The sequence below is a fragment of the Micropterus salmoides genome, unplaced genomic scaffold (genome assembly GCF_014851395.1).
Source record: "Micropterus salmoides isolate LMB-PRFRI ecotype aquatic unplaced genomic scaffold, ASM1485139v1 Ms_hic_scaffold_1, whole genome shotgun sequence".
NCBI lineage: Eukaryota > Metazoa > Chordata > Actinopteri > Centrarchiformes > Centrarchidae > Micropterus > Micropterus salmoides.
In genome coordinates this window covers 3,610,309-3,627,225 of record NW_024040040.1, presented here as the reverse complement: position 1 = coordinate 3,627,225, position 16,917 = coordinate 3,610,309, and the positions used below count along the sequence as shown (strand labels likewise).

Below are 16,917 nucleotides of genomic sequence, written 5' to 3'. Positions count from 1 at the left end.
ACTTGTGGTTTTTGAGATGAGCGGGTTGAGTGAAAGTTTTATCACAAATGCTGCAACTAAACGGTTTCTCCCCTGTGTGGATTCTCATGTGTCTGGACAAATTGCTTTTGTCACGGAATCTTGTTTTACAAACTGAGCAGCTGAAGGGTTTTTCTCCTGTATGAACTCTTATGTGTGAGGTCAAAGTTGAGTTTTGTGCAAATCTACTACCACAGACAGAACAACTGAAGGGTTTCTCACCTGTGTGGACAGTCAAGTGATGTTTCAGATGTGGCTTTTGTGAAAATGTTTTACCACAGACAGAACAACTGAACGGTTTCTCCCCTGTGTGGACAGTCAAGTGTTGTTTCAGATGTGGTTTTTGTGAAAATGTTTTACCACAGACAGAACAACTAAATGGCTTCTCCTGTGTGTGGATTCTCTCGTGTGTGGACAAATGGCTTCTGCAGCTAAAACTTACTTTACAAACTGAGCAGATGAAACATTTTCGTTCTGAATGAAGCCTCATATGACTCCTTAAGGACTTCTTCCCGAAGTATCTTTTACCACAAACTGAGCAACAAAATGCTTCCTCTCCTATTTGGAGTCCATTGTGTTTCTGCAGACGTCCCTTGTGTCCAAAGCTTGTAGCACATTCAGAGGAGCTACTTGATGTTTTTCCATTATTACATACCCGATCACTTACAGGTACTTCAGCTGGTTCTGGTCCTCCACTGTCCTCTCCATCAGCTTTTGTTTTCATCTGGTCAGTTTGGCTTTGATGAAGCTTTGAGGACTGACGACCAACACACTGATGGTGTTTGAGCTGATAAAGCCAAGAGAATTTTTTGCCACAAACACGGCAGCTGTATCGTTTCTCCCTCGTGTGGATTGCCTTGTGTTCTGCCAGATGTACCTTCTGATTAAATCTTTTTCTGCAAACTGAACAACTAAATGGTTTCTCTCCAGTGTGAATTCTCATGTGTCTCTTCACATTTGAGTTTTGGCTGAATAGTTTACCACACTCCGAGCAGTGAAATGATTTCTCACAAGTGTTACATTCACTGTTATTTTGCAGAGGGTTTGAACCTGACTGAGGTCCCCTGGTCTCCTCCCAATCACAACTCTCTTCAGTCTGAGGTTCAGAGGAGTGTGAAGCCTTGTCATGAGTATCAGGTTGTAAATGTCTCTCTGGATCTGACTTCCTGGCTGGTTCTGGTCCTCCACAGTCCTCTCTATCAGCTTTTGTTTCCATCTGGTCAAATCTTTGATGAAGCTGTGAGGACTGAGGTTTCTCTTCATCGTCTTCTTCACTCTTCACAGAGACAAGAGTGAATGTGAACTTGGTGCTATCAGCCTCCTCCAGCTGCTTTCCCTCCTGACTGGTCCAGAGTTCCTCCTGCTCCTCTTTAATGTGTGGGGGCTCTGGTGGGTCCTCCTGGTCCAGCCCTCCACTCCTCTTTAATGTGTGGGGGCTCTGGTGGGTCCTCCTGGTCCAGCCCGGGGCTCCACTCCTCTTTAATGTGTGGGGGCTCTGGTGGGTCCTCCTGGTCCAGCCCGGGGCTCCACTCCTGCTGTTCAGTGGGAACCTCTTCTTTACTCACTAACAGCAGCTGGACATCTGTGGAGAATAATGAAATACATACTCGTTTAAGAAAAATGTAACTTCCTGTCACATTTAAACCACTGACACCACTACTTTCTTTAACGTGTGGAAAATAATGCACTTTTGGTAAAACATATTTGGAACTAAGGCACTGAATATACTCGTCACTTCCAACAAGCGACTTTACCAGCTTCATTGTCTGTACTGTAAATCTCAGAATACAAAGGTGGGGAGAGTCAGCAGCTTCAGGGTCATCTGGGTCCACATCAGTGAATAAGTCATTATCCCTGCCCCATCATTAGGACTGACTATAAATTACATTTGTGTATTCCATTAAATTAATGTACTGATTTTATGTATTCTATTATTATATGACAACGTTAGCCTTAATATTTTAGCTACAGCGGCTGAGTCAGCTTTTTGATATTAAAAGCTGCGAGACCTGAATAAGTGGATGTTCAACTCACTTTCAAGAACTTTTATCACTCCAAAAATTTTATTTATTTAACACACTGTAAAGTGTTTTTCGTAACTTCAAACAACAACAAAACAAAAACTCAATTCATGCCATGCTCATATAGTGATGTAAAACAGTGCCTCAACCACGGCTTCATTTGCTAAAAACATTACACCTTACTGAAGCTACTGTGCCCTCGGCCAGCGATGGATGTGGATTCTGCCGTATTTCAGCAGGAGCCTTGGCAATGCATGTCCATGAATTTGGAGTGAGGAACTTCTGAAGGAGCAGTGATAGCAGTATTAGCTAGGCTCCTTACATGCTTGCTAACTTTTTTTAAGGTGGGACATTGACAGCATTGTGTTGCAACGATTTGTGCAGTAGTGTTAATGGGAGAGAGGGGAGGTGCTGAGCGATAAACAATAATATTGTGGCGGGCCACAAATAAATCAATGCATGGGAAATTACTACAAAAACTGACTGACTATCTAGTCTACACCGGCCTACCACACAGCCCTACAGAGGCACGTAGAAAAGGTTTTAGACTGTCCAGCCAAATATCTCATAGGTAAATTAGTGGTAATGCATTAATGTAAAGTCTTCCTAGGAAGAAATTTTTATGGATAACAACCATGACCACTGATCTGACCTATGACGCAAAAAATGAAGATGCTGGGGCCAGTTGCACAATAAAAAACAACCAAAAGTATGACTCTTAAGTCTTAATTTCTCATTTCTCCTTAGCTAAGGATTGTGTTGCACAGAATCCCTTTAAATGTTTCCTTAGTTAAGGAAAATCATTAAGGTGTTTGCTATCAGGTGTTAGATATTAGAATTTACAGTAGTAAAATTCTACTCCTACCATGGAGACTGTTTGCTTGCACCAGCAAAGTTGGAAAGAGAGGAGACATTTGTCTGAGAAAGAAAAACTGTTTTGCTGTTTGCTGGCTGTTTTGCTCATCATTTAGCTGATCCATTGGATTCTCCCGGTCGCAGAACACTCGTCTCAGGATATGTAAAATTTTGTCATTTATCGCCATAAACTCAACCATGTTCCGGTTAAGATAAAGCCAGAGGTACCTTAAATTATTTTCCTTAGTTTGGTTGCTGAGGTCCTTTGTGCAACGGTTTAACACACTTAAGGGATTCCTCAGGTATAAGCCCAAGATGAGGAGAAAACCTCAACTACTTAAGTGAACATTTTAAGGAAACCTTCATGACTTCTTGAATATGCCATAAGACTGAAGAAGGGCACCATATCTCTCGTCATCAGCTGTATGCAACGACTGGTTCCTATCTACCCAGCTTTCGTCCTGCACCCACAGAGAAAAATAACAGGATCAATGATTGTCTGAGAGACGGAGAGGTCGGTCTGTGTCTGTGACCTGTACCTCACCTGTTATCTACTTTGAGCCCCCTTAGGAAAGAGTCTTCACATGTATGTTGTAGGGAGCCAAGAGCTTCATTGCCATCGACTGCTTCCCTGTGATTGTTGTTCTGAATATAAAAGAACTTGACCTCTTTTAGTAGCAGCTCTTTTCCACCGGTGGAATTTAACTAAGACCATTTACCAAAGTACAGTACAAATCTGAGGTGAACGTTAGTGATGAACTGCAGAATGAAGAGTTGCTTTATGGGCTAATAAAATCCTCCCACTGCTAAAGTATTTTTGGATCAGCTGGAAAATGCATCTCCACAAAGCTGAAAACAGGCTGCTTTGAAAGCAGGACTTGTATTTGCAGTGGAGTATTTTCACAGAGTGGTATTAGTACTTTTACTGCAGTAAAGGGTGAAATGTCCAAACCTGCTGCAGGCTTGAAAACAGCGTCCAGTAGTTTGCGTTGTCCACAAAGTTCCTCCTCGTACTCTGCTATCGTTCTTTCAAACAGCTCAAATATCTCTTCAGCAGCCGCACTTAGTCGCTGCTGGACAAAAGCTCTCAGCGTTTGGACTTTAGACATGTTTACAGCAGCTTTTCCTCCAGACACACTCCGTTACAGACACGCAGCTCGGCTCCGTCTACGACCTGGGTTCAAACCACTTGTACTCAGCTAACTTCCTTTAGCATTCTTGGCTAACAGGAGATGAATCTGGTGAAACATCCCGAAAGTTTAACAGATTCCACTTAAACAGTTTATCTTCACATACAGGCTCTGCTGCTGAACTCCTGCTGATCTATCTGTTAGCATGCAAACAGCAAAGTTAGCGTGTTAGCCACCGGAAGTACACCCGCTTCCGGTACCACTTCTTTGCTGATTTTCAAAATAAAAATAACAAAAGCCCCAAGTCTCTCTACTGACAATTAACATTTGGTAGAAATACTCAGAAATATAGAAATATCACAAAGTAATGTCAACAGCCCAAAAGCATAATGTCAGCAAAACTTTATTATTATTGTACATACTAATTCATTTATGTTAATCCTGACAACAAGTTTAATTCCTGACTTTTCTGAAGAGACATATTATAATGGTACATTTGATTTATACAGCACTTTACAAACCAGTTCCATAAGAGTTACTTTGCAAAGTAAAGTAACATTATCCTCTGAATAACAATGGCCTGTTCCCAAAAGCAGAGAGGAACAACTGTACTTTTTTCTTTATTACGTTTATCTAATAGATCCCAGTTCTGGTTACTTTGCAGATTCAGACTCATAATACAAATATGAACAAATCAGTTACCCCTGTCCAAGAGGTACTGGTCCAGCTCTCCATGTTAAAACGTCCAATCCTCCAGGCCTATAGATATTACTCTATTAGGTATAACTGAGGACTGTTTAAGCTGGTGTTCGCCTAGCTTCTAACTTTCTTCTTGTGGATGCACTAGTGACATTTTACAGATGAGCCCATGCAGAAATTGCCACTGCTGGAGAGAGTCTGAAGTCTTCATAGGTCCAAAGGTTTGGACCCGGTCTAAAACAGACCTCAGGTAAATCAGTCTCTTGACCTGATGGTAACTGGAGAAAACACATTGTGAAGGTCAGGGGAAGTTAATCTGAGGTTCAGCAGTCTGAGTTCGACTAATCAAGTGGAGATCTTCCAAACCTAGGCTGTTTTTAACAAAGCCACATCTTTATTTCCACACACATTGTTTCCTTGCTGAGGGATATGTCTCGGATTCACTTGGAGGTTTGTTGACGCAACAAACCGTCAAACAATTTTACAATCAATTCAACAGCTGCTCTTTTAATAAACAAGATTATTATGGTGTCTAAACTACGTAACGTGTTATCATGCGCAATGAGTGAATGAGTCTACAGACACACGACACATACAGTAGCAGAACAAGAGTAGGTTACACTGACAACTTCAGTAATACAGTGTTAATGATCATGATCGTCTGGAATTCTACCATGTTTATCATTAAACCGGCAACTATTTCATCCCTAAATCTGACAGAGGTTTTCTGGTGTCCTTCAACAACTGTCATTAGTGTCAGAAGAATTACAAGTCATGAACCACTCTATCTGGATCTGAGGTCCTGGCTGGTTCTGGTCCTCCACTGTCCTCTCCATCAATTTCTGTTTCCATCTGTTCAGTTAGTCTTTGATGAAGCTGTGAGGACTGAGGTTTCTCTTCATCGTCTTCTTCACTCTTCACAGAGACAAGAGTGAATGTGAACTTGGTGATATCAGCCTCCTCCAGCCCTCGAAGCTGCTCTCCCTCCTGACTGATCCAGAGTTCCTCCCCTTCCTCTTTAATGTGTGGGGTCTCTGGTGGGTTGTCCTGGTCCAGACTGGGGCTCCACTCCTCTTTAATGTGTGGGAGCTCTGGTGGGTCCTCCTGGTCCAGACTGGGGCTCCACTCCTCTTTAATGTGTCGGGACTCTGGTGGGTCCTCCTGGTTCAGACTGGGGCTCCTCTTCTGCTGTTTAGAGGGAACCTCTTCATTACTCTCCAACAGCAGCTGGACATCTGTGGAGAATAATGAAATACATACACGCATTTTAGAAAACTATAACTTCTTCCTGTAACTTTTTTATGACTCAAATTGTAAAACACAGAGTTCAGAAAGAGCACAGAAATTTGAAGGGGAACAATCAGAATCTGGTGAAAATTTAAACAGATTTCACAGGGCCCTATAGAAACTATATTCCTGACATCAAAATACTTATTTTTAGAAAGAATGAAGATTTTAGACATCAGTCCTTCCTTTGGCCGCTATGTCTCAGCTAGCAGCTCAGTTTACACCAATGTGACACGGATAATAGCTCTCTGTGAACTGGATTAGTTCCGCTCTACATCCCACATGGAGCATTTCAGAATTGCATTTTGCCTGGCTGATTTTGCTGACTTGTTCAGATTTTGTAGATTTATTCAGTTGTCCATGATTTTTGTGCCACGTAGTTAAATTGTTTATTTTTTTGTCTGTGTTTATTGTTCATATACGATCAGGAGTCTGTAAGTGCAGAAAGTGGGACTGGGCATTAGGATGCAAAATATAGTGCAAGGGACACAGGTGCATACAGGAGTTTCCCCTAAAGAGTATTACATTTTCTTTTAGGTTTAAAGGCTCATGATGAGAGCTGGGATTCCTTAATACAAATGAATGCACGGTCACATCAGTTAAAGGATCAGTGTTAAATTTACAGAGCTCTATTTGCTCAACTGACAGAAATGTTTTTATTAGTCTATAATCACCTGAAAATAAGAATCTTTGTGTTTCCATAACATTAGACTTGCCTACAGAGAGAGCAGCTCCTCTTCCACAGACTCGAACATGTTTAACCATCATGCTTCTAGAGTAATCCAGAAAGGACAAACCAAATGCTGACCCTAGATAAGGCCTGTTATGAGTTTCACAGGCACCGTAGTTTCTTCTTCATGCTTGGAAGGGAAACCTGAGGCGAGTGATACTCAGTTTCACAATTTCAATGTTAGATGTCACTACATTCTACAACACTGCTCATTTAAAGCTTTTGCTGATCCTATTGAGAAGAAAGGGAAAAAAAGACCAATAAAGAAAAGTAGCAAGAATGTTTTTGCGTATGCTGTCAACCACAGTTCTTACAAAAACAAATACGGAGTATTCAAAACAATTTGAAACAGCGTTTTTGTCATTATGCATATTTGGTATACGTTAGAAACGTTAGAGTTTTATGAAGTTCTTAAGAAGAGTTGAATATCTCAAAGTATCTCTGCCATGGACGTGCTCTTTCAGTGTTATTAATGCTGTAGGTGAAACCAATGTGAGACGCACATTTTTAACAAGCATCGAAAAAGCGCAGGGAGTTATCACATCGCCCCCCGTGAGCAGGCACTGCACTAATTCTGGCATGCGTAAAGCACATTAAGTGCTACTTGCTACAGTAACCGCCAATCAATCCCTCCCTGTCTATGTGTTTTTAAATATGCAGGAGCAAACTGCACATTCATGGAAAATCTAATGAAAATATTCATTTTAAAATCTTTAAAATGTTATAACAAGAAAATCTATTTGTTTTCTTGCCCGGGCCAGTAAAAATCTGATCTACTGGCCCTTAGGGCCCTTAGGGCCAGTGGGTAAACATGTTATGTTGGACATTGCATAATAGCACCTGGGGGCTGTGTTGGGGTTGAGGCAGGTTTGAGATTTGTGGGGTCATACGTAAGGTAAATCCTACCCGAGTGGCAGCAGAATCCTTTCCTGTCCTCTTCCCATACAAAGGCACCACAATGTGAGCAATTCGGATACTGAAACAGTGACATCGTGCTCATCGTCTGCCTGTAATCACCACGAAGATCCCCTTTGAAGAAGTCAGGATCTTCATACCGTGCGAGGTTGCGCTGGTCATGGAGCGTCTGCTCCAGTCGCGCACGGTGCACTTGTTGATGGAGCCTGGCGTCCCTTGGCTGGCGTTTCATTCTGACCTCCAGTGTTTCTCCTGCCCTGACCTTCTTATGGCGCGCTGCTCGCATCTCAGGCGTTTCTTTGGCCCTGACTTCTTGATGGCGCACAGCGTCCTTTGCCTGGCGTGCCGCTCGCATCTCCACCGTTTCTTTGGCCCTGACCTTCCGTTGGCGCACAGCGTTGTTTGCCCGGCGAGCCGCTCGCATCTCTGGCGTTTCCTCCGCCCTCTTCTTAGCTATGCGCGCCCGATTCCGAGCCAGGCGCTCATGCCGTGCTTCATCCGACTCTGCTGCACGTGCGCGGCGGTTTGCCTCGCGCATCCGCTCCCGCCTGGCACGGCTATCTTTAGGCATGCTAGCTGCTCAGTCAGGGTGTAGCGTTCAGAATCCTGCATCAGGATAGAAAAGACGACAATCAATACATGTATGCTGCTTTGTTACACAGGTACAAAACTGCTGATACATGAGGATCCTTCTTCAAAATTATAAACAAAATGACATCATGGTAACATTTAACATGCAGTGAGAACTAAACTATACTTAAAAATGAAATACGTGTATTTGAAATATTACAGAACTTTTCAGGGAAAGTAGTAATGATCCAACCGAGTAGGTAGTAATGACATGCGGCTAGTTTAGAGAGCTCCGTGTGAAGCCTTGTGTCTCTCAGCTGGAGAGCAAATTTAGACAGACGTTTCATTGTTTGAATTAAGTCAAAATCACCAAACATGAAGATGCAGTTTGCAGCACTAAGAACTGAATGTCTGCCCAACCCTCCTGTTACTGTAGGAGGAGTTAGGGACTGTCTGAAAAGAGCAACATGATCCATTTCAATCATCAATGACTTTTGTTTTTCAAAATAAAACTAACTGCCAACATACAGTGAGGAAAATAAGTATTTGAACACCCTGCTATTTTGCAAGTTCTCCCACTTAGAAATCACGGAGGGGTCTGAAATTGTCATCGTAGGTGCATGTCCACTGTGAGAGACATAATCTAAAACAAAAAATCCAGAAGTCACAATGTATGATTTTTTAACTATTTATTTGTATGATACAGCTGCAAATAAGTATTTGAACACCTGAGAAAATCAATGTTAATATTTGGTACAGTAGCCTTTGTTTGGTCAAATGTTTCCTGTAGTTTTTCAGCAGGTTTGCACTGCAGGAGGGATTTTGGCCCACTCCTCCACACAGATCTTCTCTAGATCAGTCAGGTTTCTGGGCTGTCGCTGAGAAACACGGAGTTTGAGCTCCCTCCAAAGATTCTCTATTGGGTTTAGGTCTGGAGACTGGCTAGGCCACGCCAGAACCTTGATATGCTTCTTACAGAGCCGCTCCTTGGTTATCCTGGCTGTGTGCTTCGGGTCATTGTCATGTTGGAAGACCCGGCCTCGACCCATCTTCAATGCTCTAACTGAGGGAAAATCTGGCAATCCATGGCCCCGGTCATCCTCTCCTTAATACAGTGCAGTCTCCCTGTCCCATGTGCAGAAAAACACCCCCAAAGCATGATGCTACCACCCCCATACTTCACAGTAGGGATGGTGTTCTTGGGATGATACTCATCATTCTTCTTCCTCCAAACACGGTTAGTGGAATTATGACCAAAAAGTTCTATTTTGGTCTCATCTGACCACATGACTTTCTCCCATGACTCCTCTGGATCATCCAAATGGTCATTGGCAAACTGAAGACGGGTCTTGACATGTGCTGGTTTAAGCAGGGGAACCTTCCGTGCCATGCGTGATTTCAAACCATGACGTCTTAGTGTATTACCGACAGTAACCTTGGAAACGGTGGTCCCAGCTCTTTTCAGGTCATTGACCGGCTCCTCCCGTGTAGTTCTGGGCTGATTTCTCACCTTTCTTAGGATCATTGAGACCCCACGAGGTGAGATCTTGCATGGAGCCCCAGTCCGAGGGAGACTGACAGTCATGTTTAGCTTCTTCCATTTTCTAATGATTGCTCCAACAGTGGACCTTTTTTCACCAAGCTGCTTGGCAATTTCCCCGTAGCCCTTTCCAGCCTTGTGGAAGTGTACAATTTTGTCTCTAGTGTCTTTGGACAGCTCTTTGGTCTCGGCCATGTTAGTAGTTGGATTCTTACTGATTGTATGGGGTGGACAGGTGTCTTTATGCAGCTAACGACCTCAAACAGGTGCATCTAATTTAGGATAATAAATGGAGTGGAGGTGGACATTTTGAAGGCAGACTAACAGGTCTTTGAGAGTCAGAATTCTAGCTGATAGACAGGTGTTCAAATACTTATTTGCAGCTGTATCATACAAATAAATAGTTAAAAAATCATACATTGTGATTTCTGGATTTTTTTTTAGATTATGTCTCTCACAGTGGACATGCACCTACGATGACAATTTCAGACCCCTCCATGATTTCTAAGTGGGAGAACTTGCAAAATAGCAGGGTGTTCAAATACTTATTTTCCTCACTGCAGATAGTGAGCAGTCTTAAACATTTCACACCTGAGAGTTTGTAAAGAAAAGTTAACAAAGTTAATAATTATAATAAATTAGTAATAATTTATCCATTAAATATGCACAGCGTGCTCATTTATTGACATATAAAAGATCAATAAAATATAATACATATTGTAACATTAAACCACCTCTCATCTGTGCTGGACATCTTCTCACAATGTTCACAGTAGTTGTTTGTCAAAGGAGTCTATGTTGAAGTAGATTTATTGTTTTGTCTTTGTTTTTACGGTGGTACCGAATTGATATTGTGGAATTTTACTGGTGTCCACAACTAAATTTCTGAGATTCAGCAAAAATCTGTGGTGATGATCAATGTGCAAAGAAAATAGTCTGGAAAAGACCTTAAGAGGTGGATGCATTATTCAGCAAAACAGATTTTTAGCATCCTTTTGTTCATGCACGTCATCCCTCAGTGAGCTGCAGCACAACTCGGTAACGTTACACCACCGCTGTCTGAGGTGTGCAGCTCTAACTGCCTTCACTCTCCAACAGACAGACTTTTATTAACGGACACACTGCGACCTACATTTACTGACAACTTACTGCGCCTCTGCCGCTTGTCACGCACAGAATGCGGAGGGGAAGCTGGCAGCGGAAAATCATTTGCTGCGTCTTGATATTAAAGATCGGCGGTCACTGATTCAGGACCACGTCTGTGTTTATGTGCACGCTGTACTTCTGCAGGCTCTGGTGTTTACTCCGGGTGTATTTTATGCAAAAGACAAGCGCAACGTAGCTGAAAACACAGGAAGTAAATTTGCTTCCGGTACTATTTATTTGCGGGTTTTCAAAATACAAGTAATAATTTCTCAACATAATTTCGTTAAGAATGAAGGATTGTAGAAAAATTGTTCCTAAAGTACATACAGAAATGCCACAAAGGAAAGTAAAAGTAAAGAGTCCATAAGTATAATTTCAGCAACATTATAGTGCATAATAATGTTTTAATATTGACAAATCTAAGTGTACTTACTTAGTTTTCTGAAGGCAGATTATAAAGTACTTTTGATTTATGACAGTTACAGGAGTTACTTTACAAAGTAAAAATAACAACAGCAATCAGAACAACTCTAAACACAGCAATCATAAATCCAATGTCTTATAATCAAATGGAAGTCGTAAATTAAAATGAATTAACAGTGAATTAAACAATAATTGTGAGTGTGATGAGCTCTTGGTGGTAAAAACTGTAACCTTCCTGCAGTGTTTTAAAAGTCACCTCTGAAGCAGCTGCTGGAGAAACTGCAGCTACAGGAAGTAATGAGCGAGTGTTTTTCAACCAAACAGAGCAGAAACAGAAACAGAAACAGGCTCGTCTGAATAAAAGTGGCCTGTTTCAAAAACCAAACGTTACTGTTGGTAAAATATCCAGATACGTTTGATGAGGAAAGATCAGTCAATGTACCAGGTTTTAGAGGGGTCACACTAAATGAGCCCTAAATGAAGTTACCACAGATTAATTACCATCACACAGTGAGTAGAGTGGGAGAAACATTGTCAATACACAGCTCAGTTCTGCCAATAAAAAGCCCTGGAGAGATTTAATCCTGCCCTGATGAATTGGTTGCATAAGTATTAATGTATCATAATAATAATCCAATAATCTAGTAATAACATTAAGAAAGTGGTGCATTATTACATTTATTAATTTAGCTGACACTTTTATCCAAAGCAACTTACAATTGCTATACATGTCAGTGGTCGCAGGATCATTTTACATCGATGGCGCTTGGTACTCAAACACAGTCAAAATGGAGAGTTTTCTAAATGTCAGACTTTATGTGAAGATGAAACCATACGATCATCTAAATTCTTATGTAGTACTACTCACACTGGTATACAATTTCTACACTCCTTTTGCCAGATTGAATTTAACTAAAATAAATAAAACAGAATTTGAAAAGTAATCCAGACCTATAAAGTGTTGAACAGCATTTATTTAATTGTCAAATTTATTGATTAAGGATGTACTTTATGACAGATTGGCTTTTGCAGGAGTCATCCACCCTTATTTCACACAGCTACTTGGGACTGGGCTCATTGAGACTCAGTTCTTTTTCATAACCAAACGCCTAGAGCACCTAAGTAGATCAACTGAGTCCTCCTACCCAACAGAATTAAGAAAGCTTTGTACGTTCATCTCTTATGTGTAAAACTCTCTCAATAATCAACAAACTGAACTGCAAATAACTAGAATATCTGCTGTTGGGGTCTGCTTCAGATCACCTCCCTATAGATTAAAGGCAACTGGAAGGGGACATTGGCAAAGCTGAAAATCTGCAAAACAGTTTGGACATCAGCTTTTAAAACTTAACGTGAGGATTTATTACCTTCTTCTATTTACTATCCGTTTCGCAAAAGAGTACTACCGTCACACTGTTGGGTTCACAATGGAAAGTTTAAATGGATGCAGCAGAACCGGAGGTAACGTCTTTTTATATCTTCTTCCTCGTCAATAAAAGCTCTGAGCAGTTCACCAACACCCTGAGTTACAGAACATCATCATGTGAGCAGAATCACACAAACATTTCCTACACAAGTTTTTCATTCATCTATTTATTATGTCATGATAGATACAATTAGATGAGTTTATGAAAAGTATCATCATTAGAAACACATGAAACAGCCATAAACTGCTCGTTTTCGGTTCCAGTACATTTGCAAGTATTTCACTTTACTTTCTGCATAATGACGATTTACAGGTGGGACAATTAATGCTACAGACAACTTATGGTGCGTTCCATTTACCTCGGAAGTCAGAGGTCGGAGCTGGGAATGACGTCACACCCGAGTTGACGGCATTCCAGTTAACAAGTTGGAAAACCTCGCTCAGCCAGCCGTTGTTTACAACTAGCCAGGTTAGTTATTGATATGCCAGTTGATTTAAAAAAACGCATTGTGCGGCAATTACTCATATTAAACACTGTAGCCACACGACCTCATACAGCTGTTGGACAGCACTTTGTGTACGAACATTTCTATGAGACACAAGTACACAGAAGTGCTAATAAACAGTATAAACTAGAGCTTTGACAAACTGTTGATACACCAACAGCAATCTTGGACCACAAAGTCGGGGTAGTGCGGTTCTTCCGACTTCCGAAGTCGGATTACTTTTTAAGGGGCCGTTCCCTTTGAAATTTTGACCTTTGAACTCGGAAATTCTGACTTCCCATGTCAAATGGAACGCACCATTATAAAGGATTACAAATGATACATCAACACACTTATTAAAGCATTACACATTTTTACAGATGTCCGATCCTATCTGAAAGATCATGATCTGGGCCAATCAAGGAATTTTTTAACCAATCGGTATCAGCTTTATTGGGCCTTATAGTTCCTTTTTTTTTGCTTTTGTGGATGTCACACAAGTGTAGTAAACGGAGGATTAAATGTCTGTAGTGTGGAAATATTTTAAATTGTAAAACAAAAGAAGTCAAACATCCACTTGTAATTGCAAGGTGAACATTTCGCAAGGCAGTAGTAAAATATTGAAAATAATCAATTCATTATATAATTATTTCGGCATCATTTTTATCCCTTTATTGTAATTTAACCACAGACAAATGTTCATTTCAGGTTCACATCTCTGTAGTAAGCCAGACTGAAGGCGAATATCCATAGTTAGTGATACTTGTGTTAAAAGAGCTGTGTTCAATACACCTAATTTGATTCAGAACCTAAAAAACAACACAATACAGTGAGTTGTCAGGAAACTCACAAAGCCAGCACAGAAGCAACGCACACTGAAAGATACTTTTAAAAGGACAGAGAAATTTAATTGAATGTACCTAAGTGTTTACTGTGCAACTGTATTATCTAGGAAAATGCCAGATTGGGTCTCGGGATTGGCAGACACTCAATATTAAATGACTCGGATCGGGGGCAAAAAAACATGATCAGGACTTCCCAAGAAATCTATTTATAACTTCTAATGGTTTACAAGAAAGTTTACAATGGATTCACATCATAAATCAACAGAAAATAAATCCTTAAACATGTTATCTACTCATTTACTCCTTTTATCAAGCTTTTAAAAACATTTTTTAAAAAGAAATTAAAACATGTCAGGAAAATATTAAAACTACTTCCAGTCAAACACTGACTTGTTTCAAAAATCTCCTAAAAATAAATCTTTATCCCGTTTTCCCAGTCTGACTGACTTGTAGCTCATCATTAAAGTAAATGAGGCTTTAAAGCTTCACTCTGAAGTAGAAAACTAAAGAGGCTGGAAGACTGGGACGGACATCAAACCCTCCAGGTTGGATCAGGACTGAAAGAAAGACACATGACCCATGAAGCTACTAAACAAAGCAGCTGATGTGTTAGTGAGTGGTGGAAAGCAAAATGTAATTTTACATTAGTCTTATATTTCACAAATGATTTTCAAATTCAAGGACCTACAGGATTACATTAATCTGTATCACAGCAGTCCTTATACATTTGAGGTCCAGTATTCTTCAGATCTGGCATCTGACACACAGTTTATGATTATTAATATTATTATCATAACAAAGCAGTGACGTATTAAAGGCGGAGTAAGCAACTCTGGACAAGTCTAATTACATGACAAATTAATGTAACTAACGTTAGCTAACTTGTATCTTAGCATACTGTCATTACAGTTGCAGCTGCAAAAGCGAACTTAAAGCCAACATGCTGAGAGGACGAGATTCCAAGAGCCGGCACATCAGACCATAAATGGCTGAGTACACCGGATCTGTTTTCATCGTTCACACACAGAACGGACAGCTAACGGATCATGAGGAGATATTAACTAAATCTGTCAAAAAGACATGTATTGTATTACAATAACTTACTCCACCTTTAATGAACTAAGACAGAAATAATGTTTAGATTTACGGATTAAGAAACAACTGTTAAGTGCAGCCCTGCTTTCATGTGTCGCCTCAGTTCTTCCTTTAGTGTGAATCCTTTGCCACAGACAGAACAACTAAAGGGGTTTTCCACAGTGTGGCTTCTCTCGTGTATGGACACACTGCTTTCGGTAATGAAAGTCTGATTACAAATTGAGCATCTGTAAAACTGTGTTTCTGAATGAAGTCTCATATGTTTCTTTAAGGTGTTCTCCAGAACATATGTTTTACCACATACTGAGCAACGAAATGGTTTCTCTTCTGTTTGGGGTTTGTGGCCAGAGCTTGTTGCACATTCAGAGGAGCTACTTGGTGTTTTTACAGTACTACATTCCTGATCACGTCCAGGTACATCATTGTTTTGTGAAGGCTTTGAACCTGACTGACGGTCCCTGGTCTCCTCCAAAACAACACACTGATGGCTATTGAGCTGGGACCACCTAGAGAATATTTTGCCACAAACACTGCAGCCGTATCCTTTGTTCCCGTTTTTGTGGCCTTCCATGTGCTTCACAAAATATTGTCTGCATTGAAAAGTTTCTTTACAAACTGAGCATCTTAAATATTTTTCTTCTAAATGACTCATCAAACACTTCTCCTTGCTGTATCTTCTACCACAATACGGGCAACAAAATGGCTTCTCCACTGCATGGCTTCTCTCGTGACTGGACAAACTGCTTTCGGAAATGAAAGTTTTTTCACAAACTGAGCAGCTGTAAATGATTTTTACTGGATGACGTCTCATATGATCAGTTAAGGTGTTTTTCCGGAGGAAGGTTTTACCACAAACGTAGCAACTCAATGCTTTATCTCCTGTTTGGAGTTCATCGTGTTCCTTGTGGCCAGAGCTTGCAGCACATTCAGAGGAGCTACTTGGTGTTGTTCCAGTACTACATTCCTGATCACGTCCAGGTACCTCATTGTTTTGCAGTGAGTTTGAACCTGACTGAGGTTCTCTGGTCTCCTCCCAATCACTACTGTCATCAGTCTCAGGTTCAGAGTGGGACATATTGTCATCAATCTCAGGTTGTAAATGTCCATCTGCATCCGAGTTTCTGGCTGGTTCTGGTCCTCGACAGCCCTCTCCATCAGTTTCCATCTGCTCAGTTAGTCTTTGATGAAGCTGTGAGGACTGAGGTTTCTCTTCATTGTCTTCTTCACTCTTCACAGGGACAGGAGTGAAAGGGGACTTGTTGATTTCAGCCTCCTCCAGCCCTCGAAGCTGCTCTCCCTCCTGACTGGTCCAGAGTTCCTCCTGTTCGTCTTTAATGTGTAGGGGCTCTGGTGGGTCCACTTGGTCCAAACTGTGGCTCCACTTTTCTTTAATGTGTGGGGGCTCTGGTGGGTCCTCCTGGTCCAGAATGGGGCTCCACTCCTCTTTAATGAGTGGGAGCTCTGGTGGGTCCTCTTGGTCCATGCAAGAGCTCCACTTTCTTTTAATGTGTGTGGGCTCTGGTGGGTCCTCCTGGTCCATGGTGGGGCTCAACTCCTGCTGTTCAGGGGGAACCTCTTCTTTACTCACCAGCAGCTGGACGTCTGGAGAATAATGAAACGCATACACATTTTAGAAAAACTTCCTGTTAACATTTAAACCACTGACACCACTACTTTCCTAAATGTGTGGAGAAAGGACGCACATTTTGTAAAACACATTTGGAACTAAGAA

At 41.1% G+C, this 16,917-nt stretch overlaps 3 protein-coding genes across 6 annotated transcripts in view; all 3 read right to left on the bottom strand.

Annotated features, from left to right (window-relative positions):
* LOC119896748 (NLR family CARD domain-containing protein 3-like) overlaps window positions 1–16,917 on the bottom strand; it is a 172,154-nt gene that overhangs the window by 83,755 nt on the left and 71,482 nt on the right. The window lies entirely within an intron of this gene.
* The window catches only part of LOC119902428 (zinc finger protein 287-like), a 38,407-nt gene that overhangs the window by 6,764 nt on the left and 14,726 nt on the right, over window positions 1–16,917 (bottom strand). For 3 of the 4 annotated variants that reach the window (XM_038718641.1, XM_038718811.1, XM_038718726.1), the window contains one exon: window positions 14,137–16,787. In XM_038718641.1, the coding sequence (XP_038574569.1) occupies window positions 15,241–16,787 (1,547 nt within the window). In that variant the 3' untranslated portion in view covers window positions 14,137–15,240. Of the gene's footprint in view, window positions 1–14,136; window positions 16,788–16,917 lie in introns of those variants that run through there. The other variant, XM_038718890.1, reaches the window with a different exon arrangement.
* On the bottom strand, window positions 4,410–11,115 carry LOC119909658. Its single transcript, XM_038727902.1, has 3 exons — window positions 10,915–11,115; window positions 7,647–8,261; window positions 4,410–5,958 (listed from the first exon to the last, which is right to left on the bottom strand). Exons 2-3 carry the CDS (start codon window positions 8,224–8,226, stop codon window positions 5,489–5,491), a joined length of 1,050 nt encoding a protein of 349 aa, XP_038583830.1. The 5' UTR covers window positions 8,227–8,261; window positions 10,915–11,115; the 3' UTR covers window positions 4,410–5,488.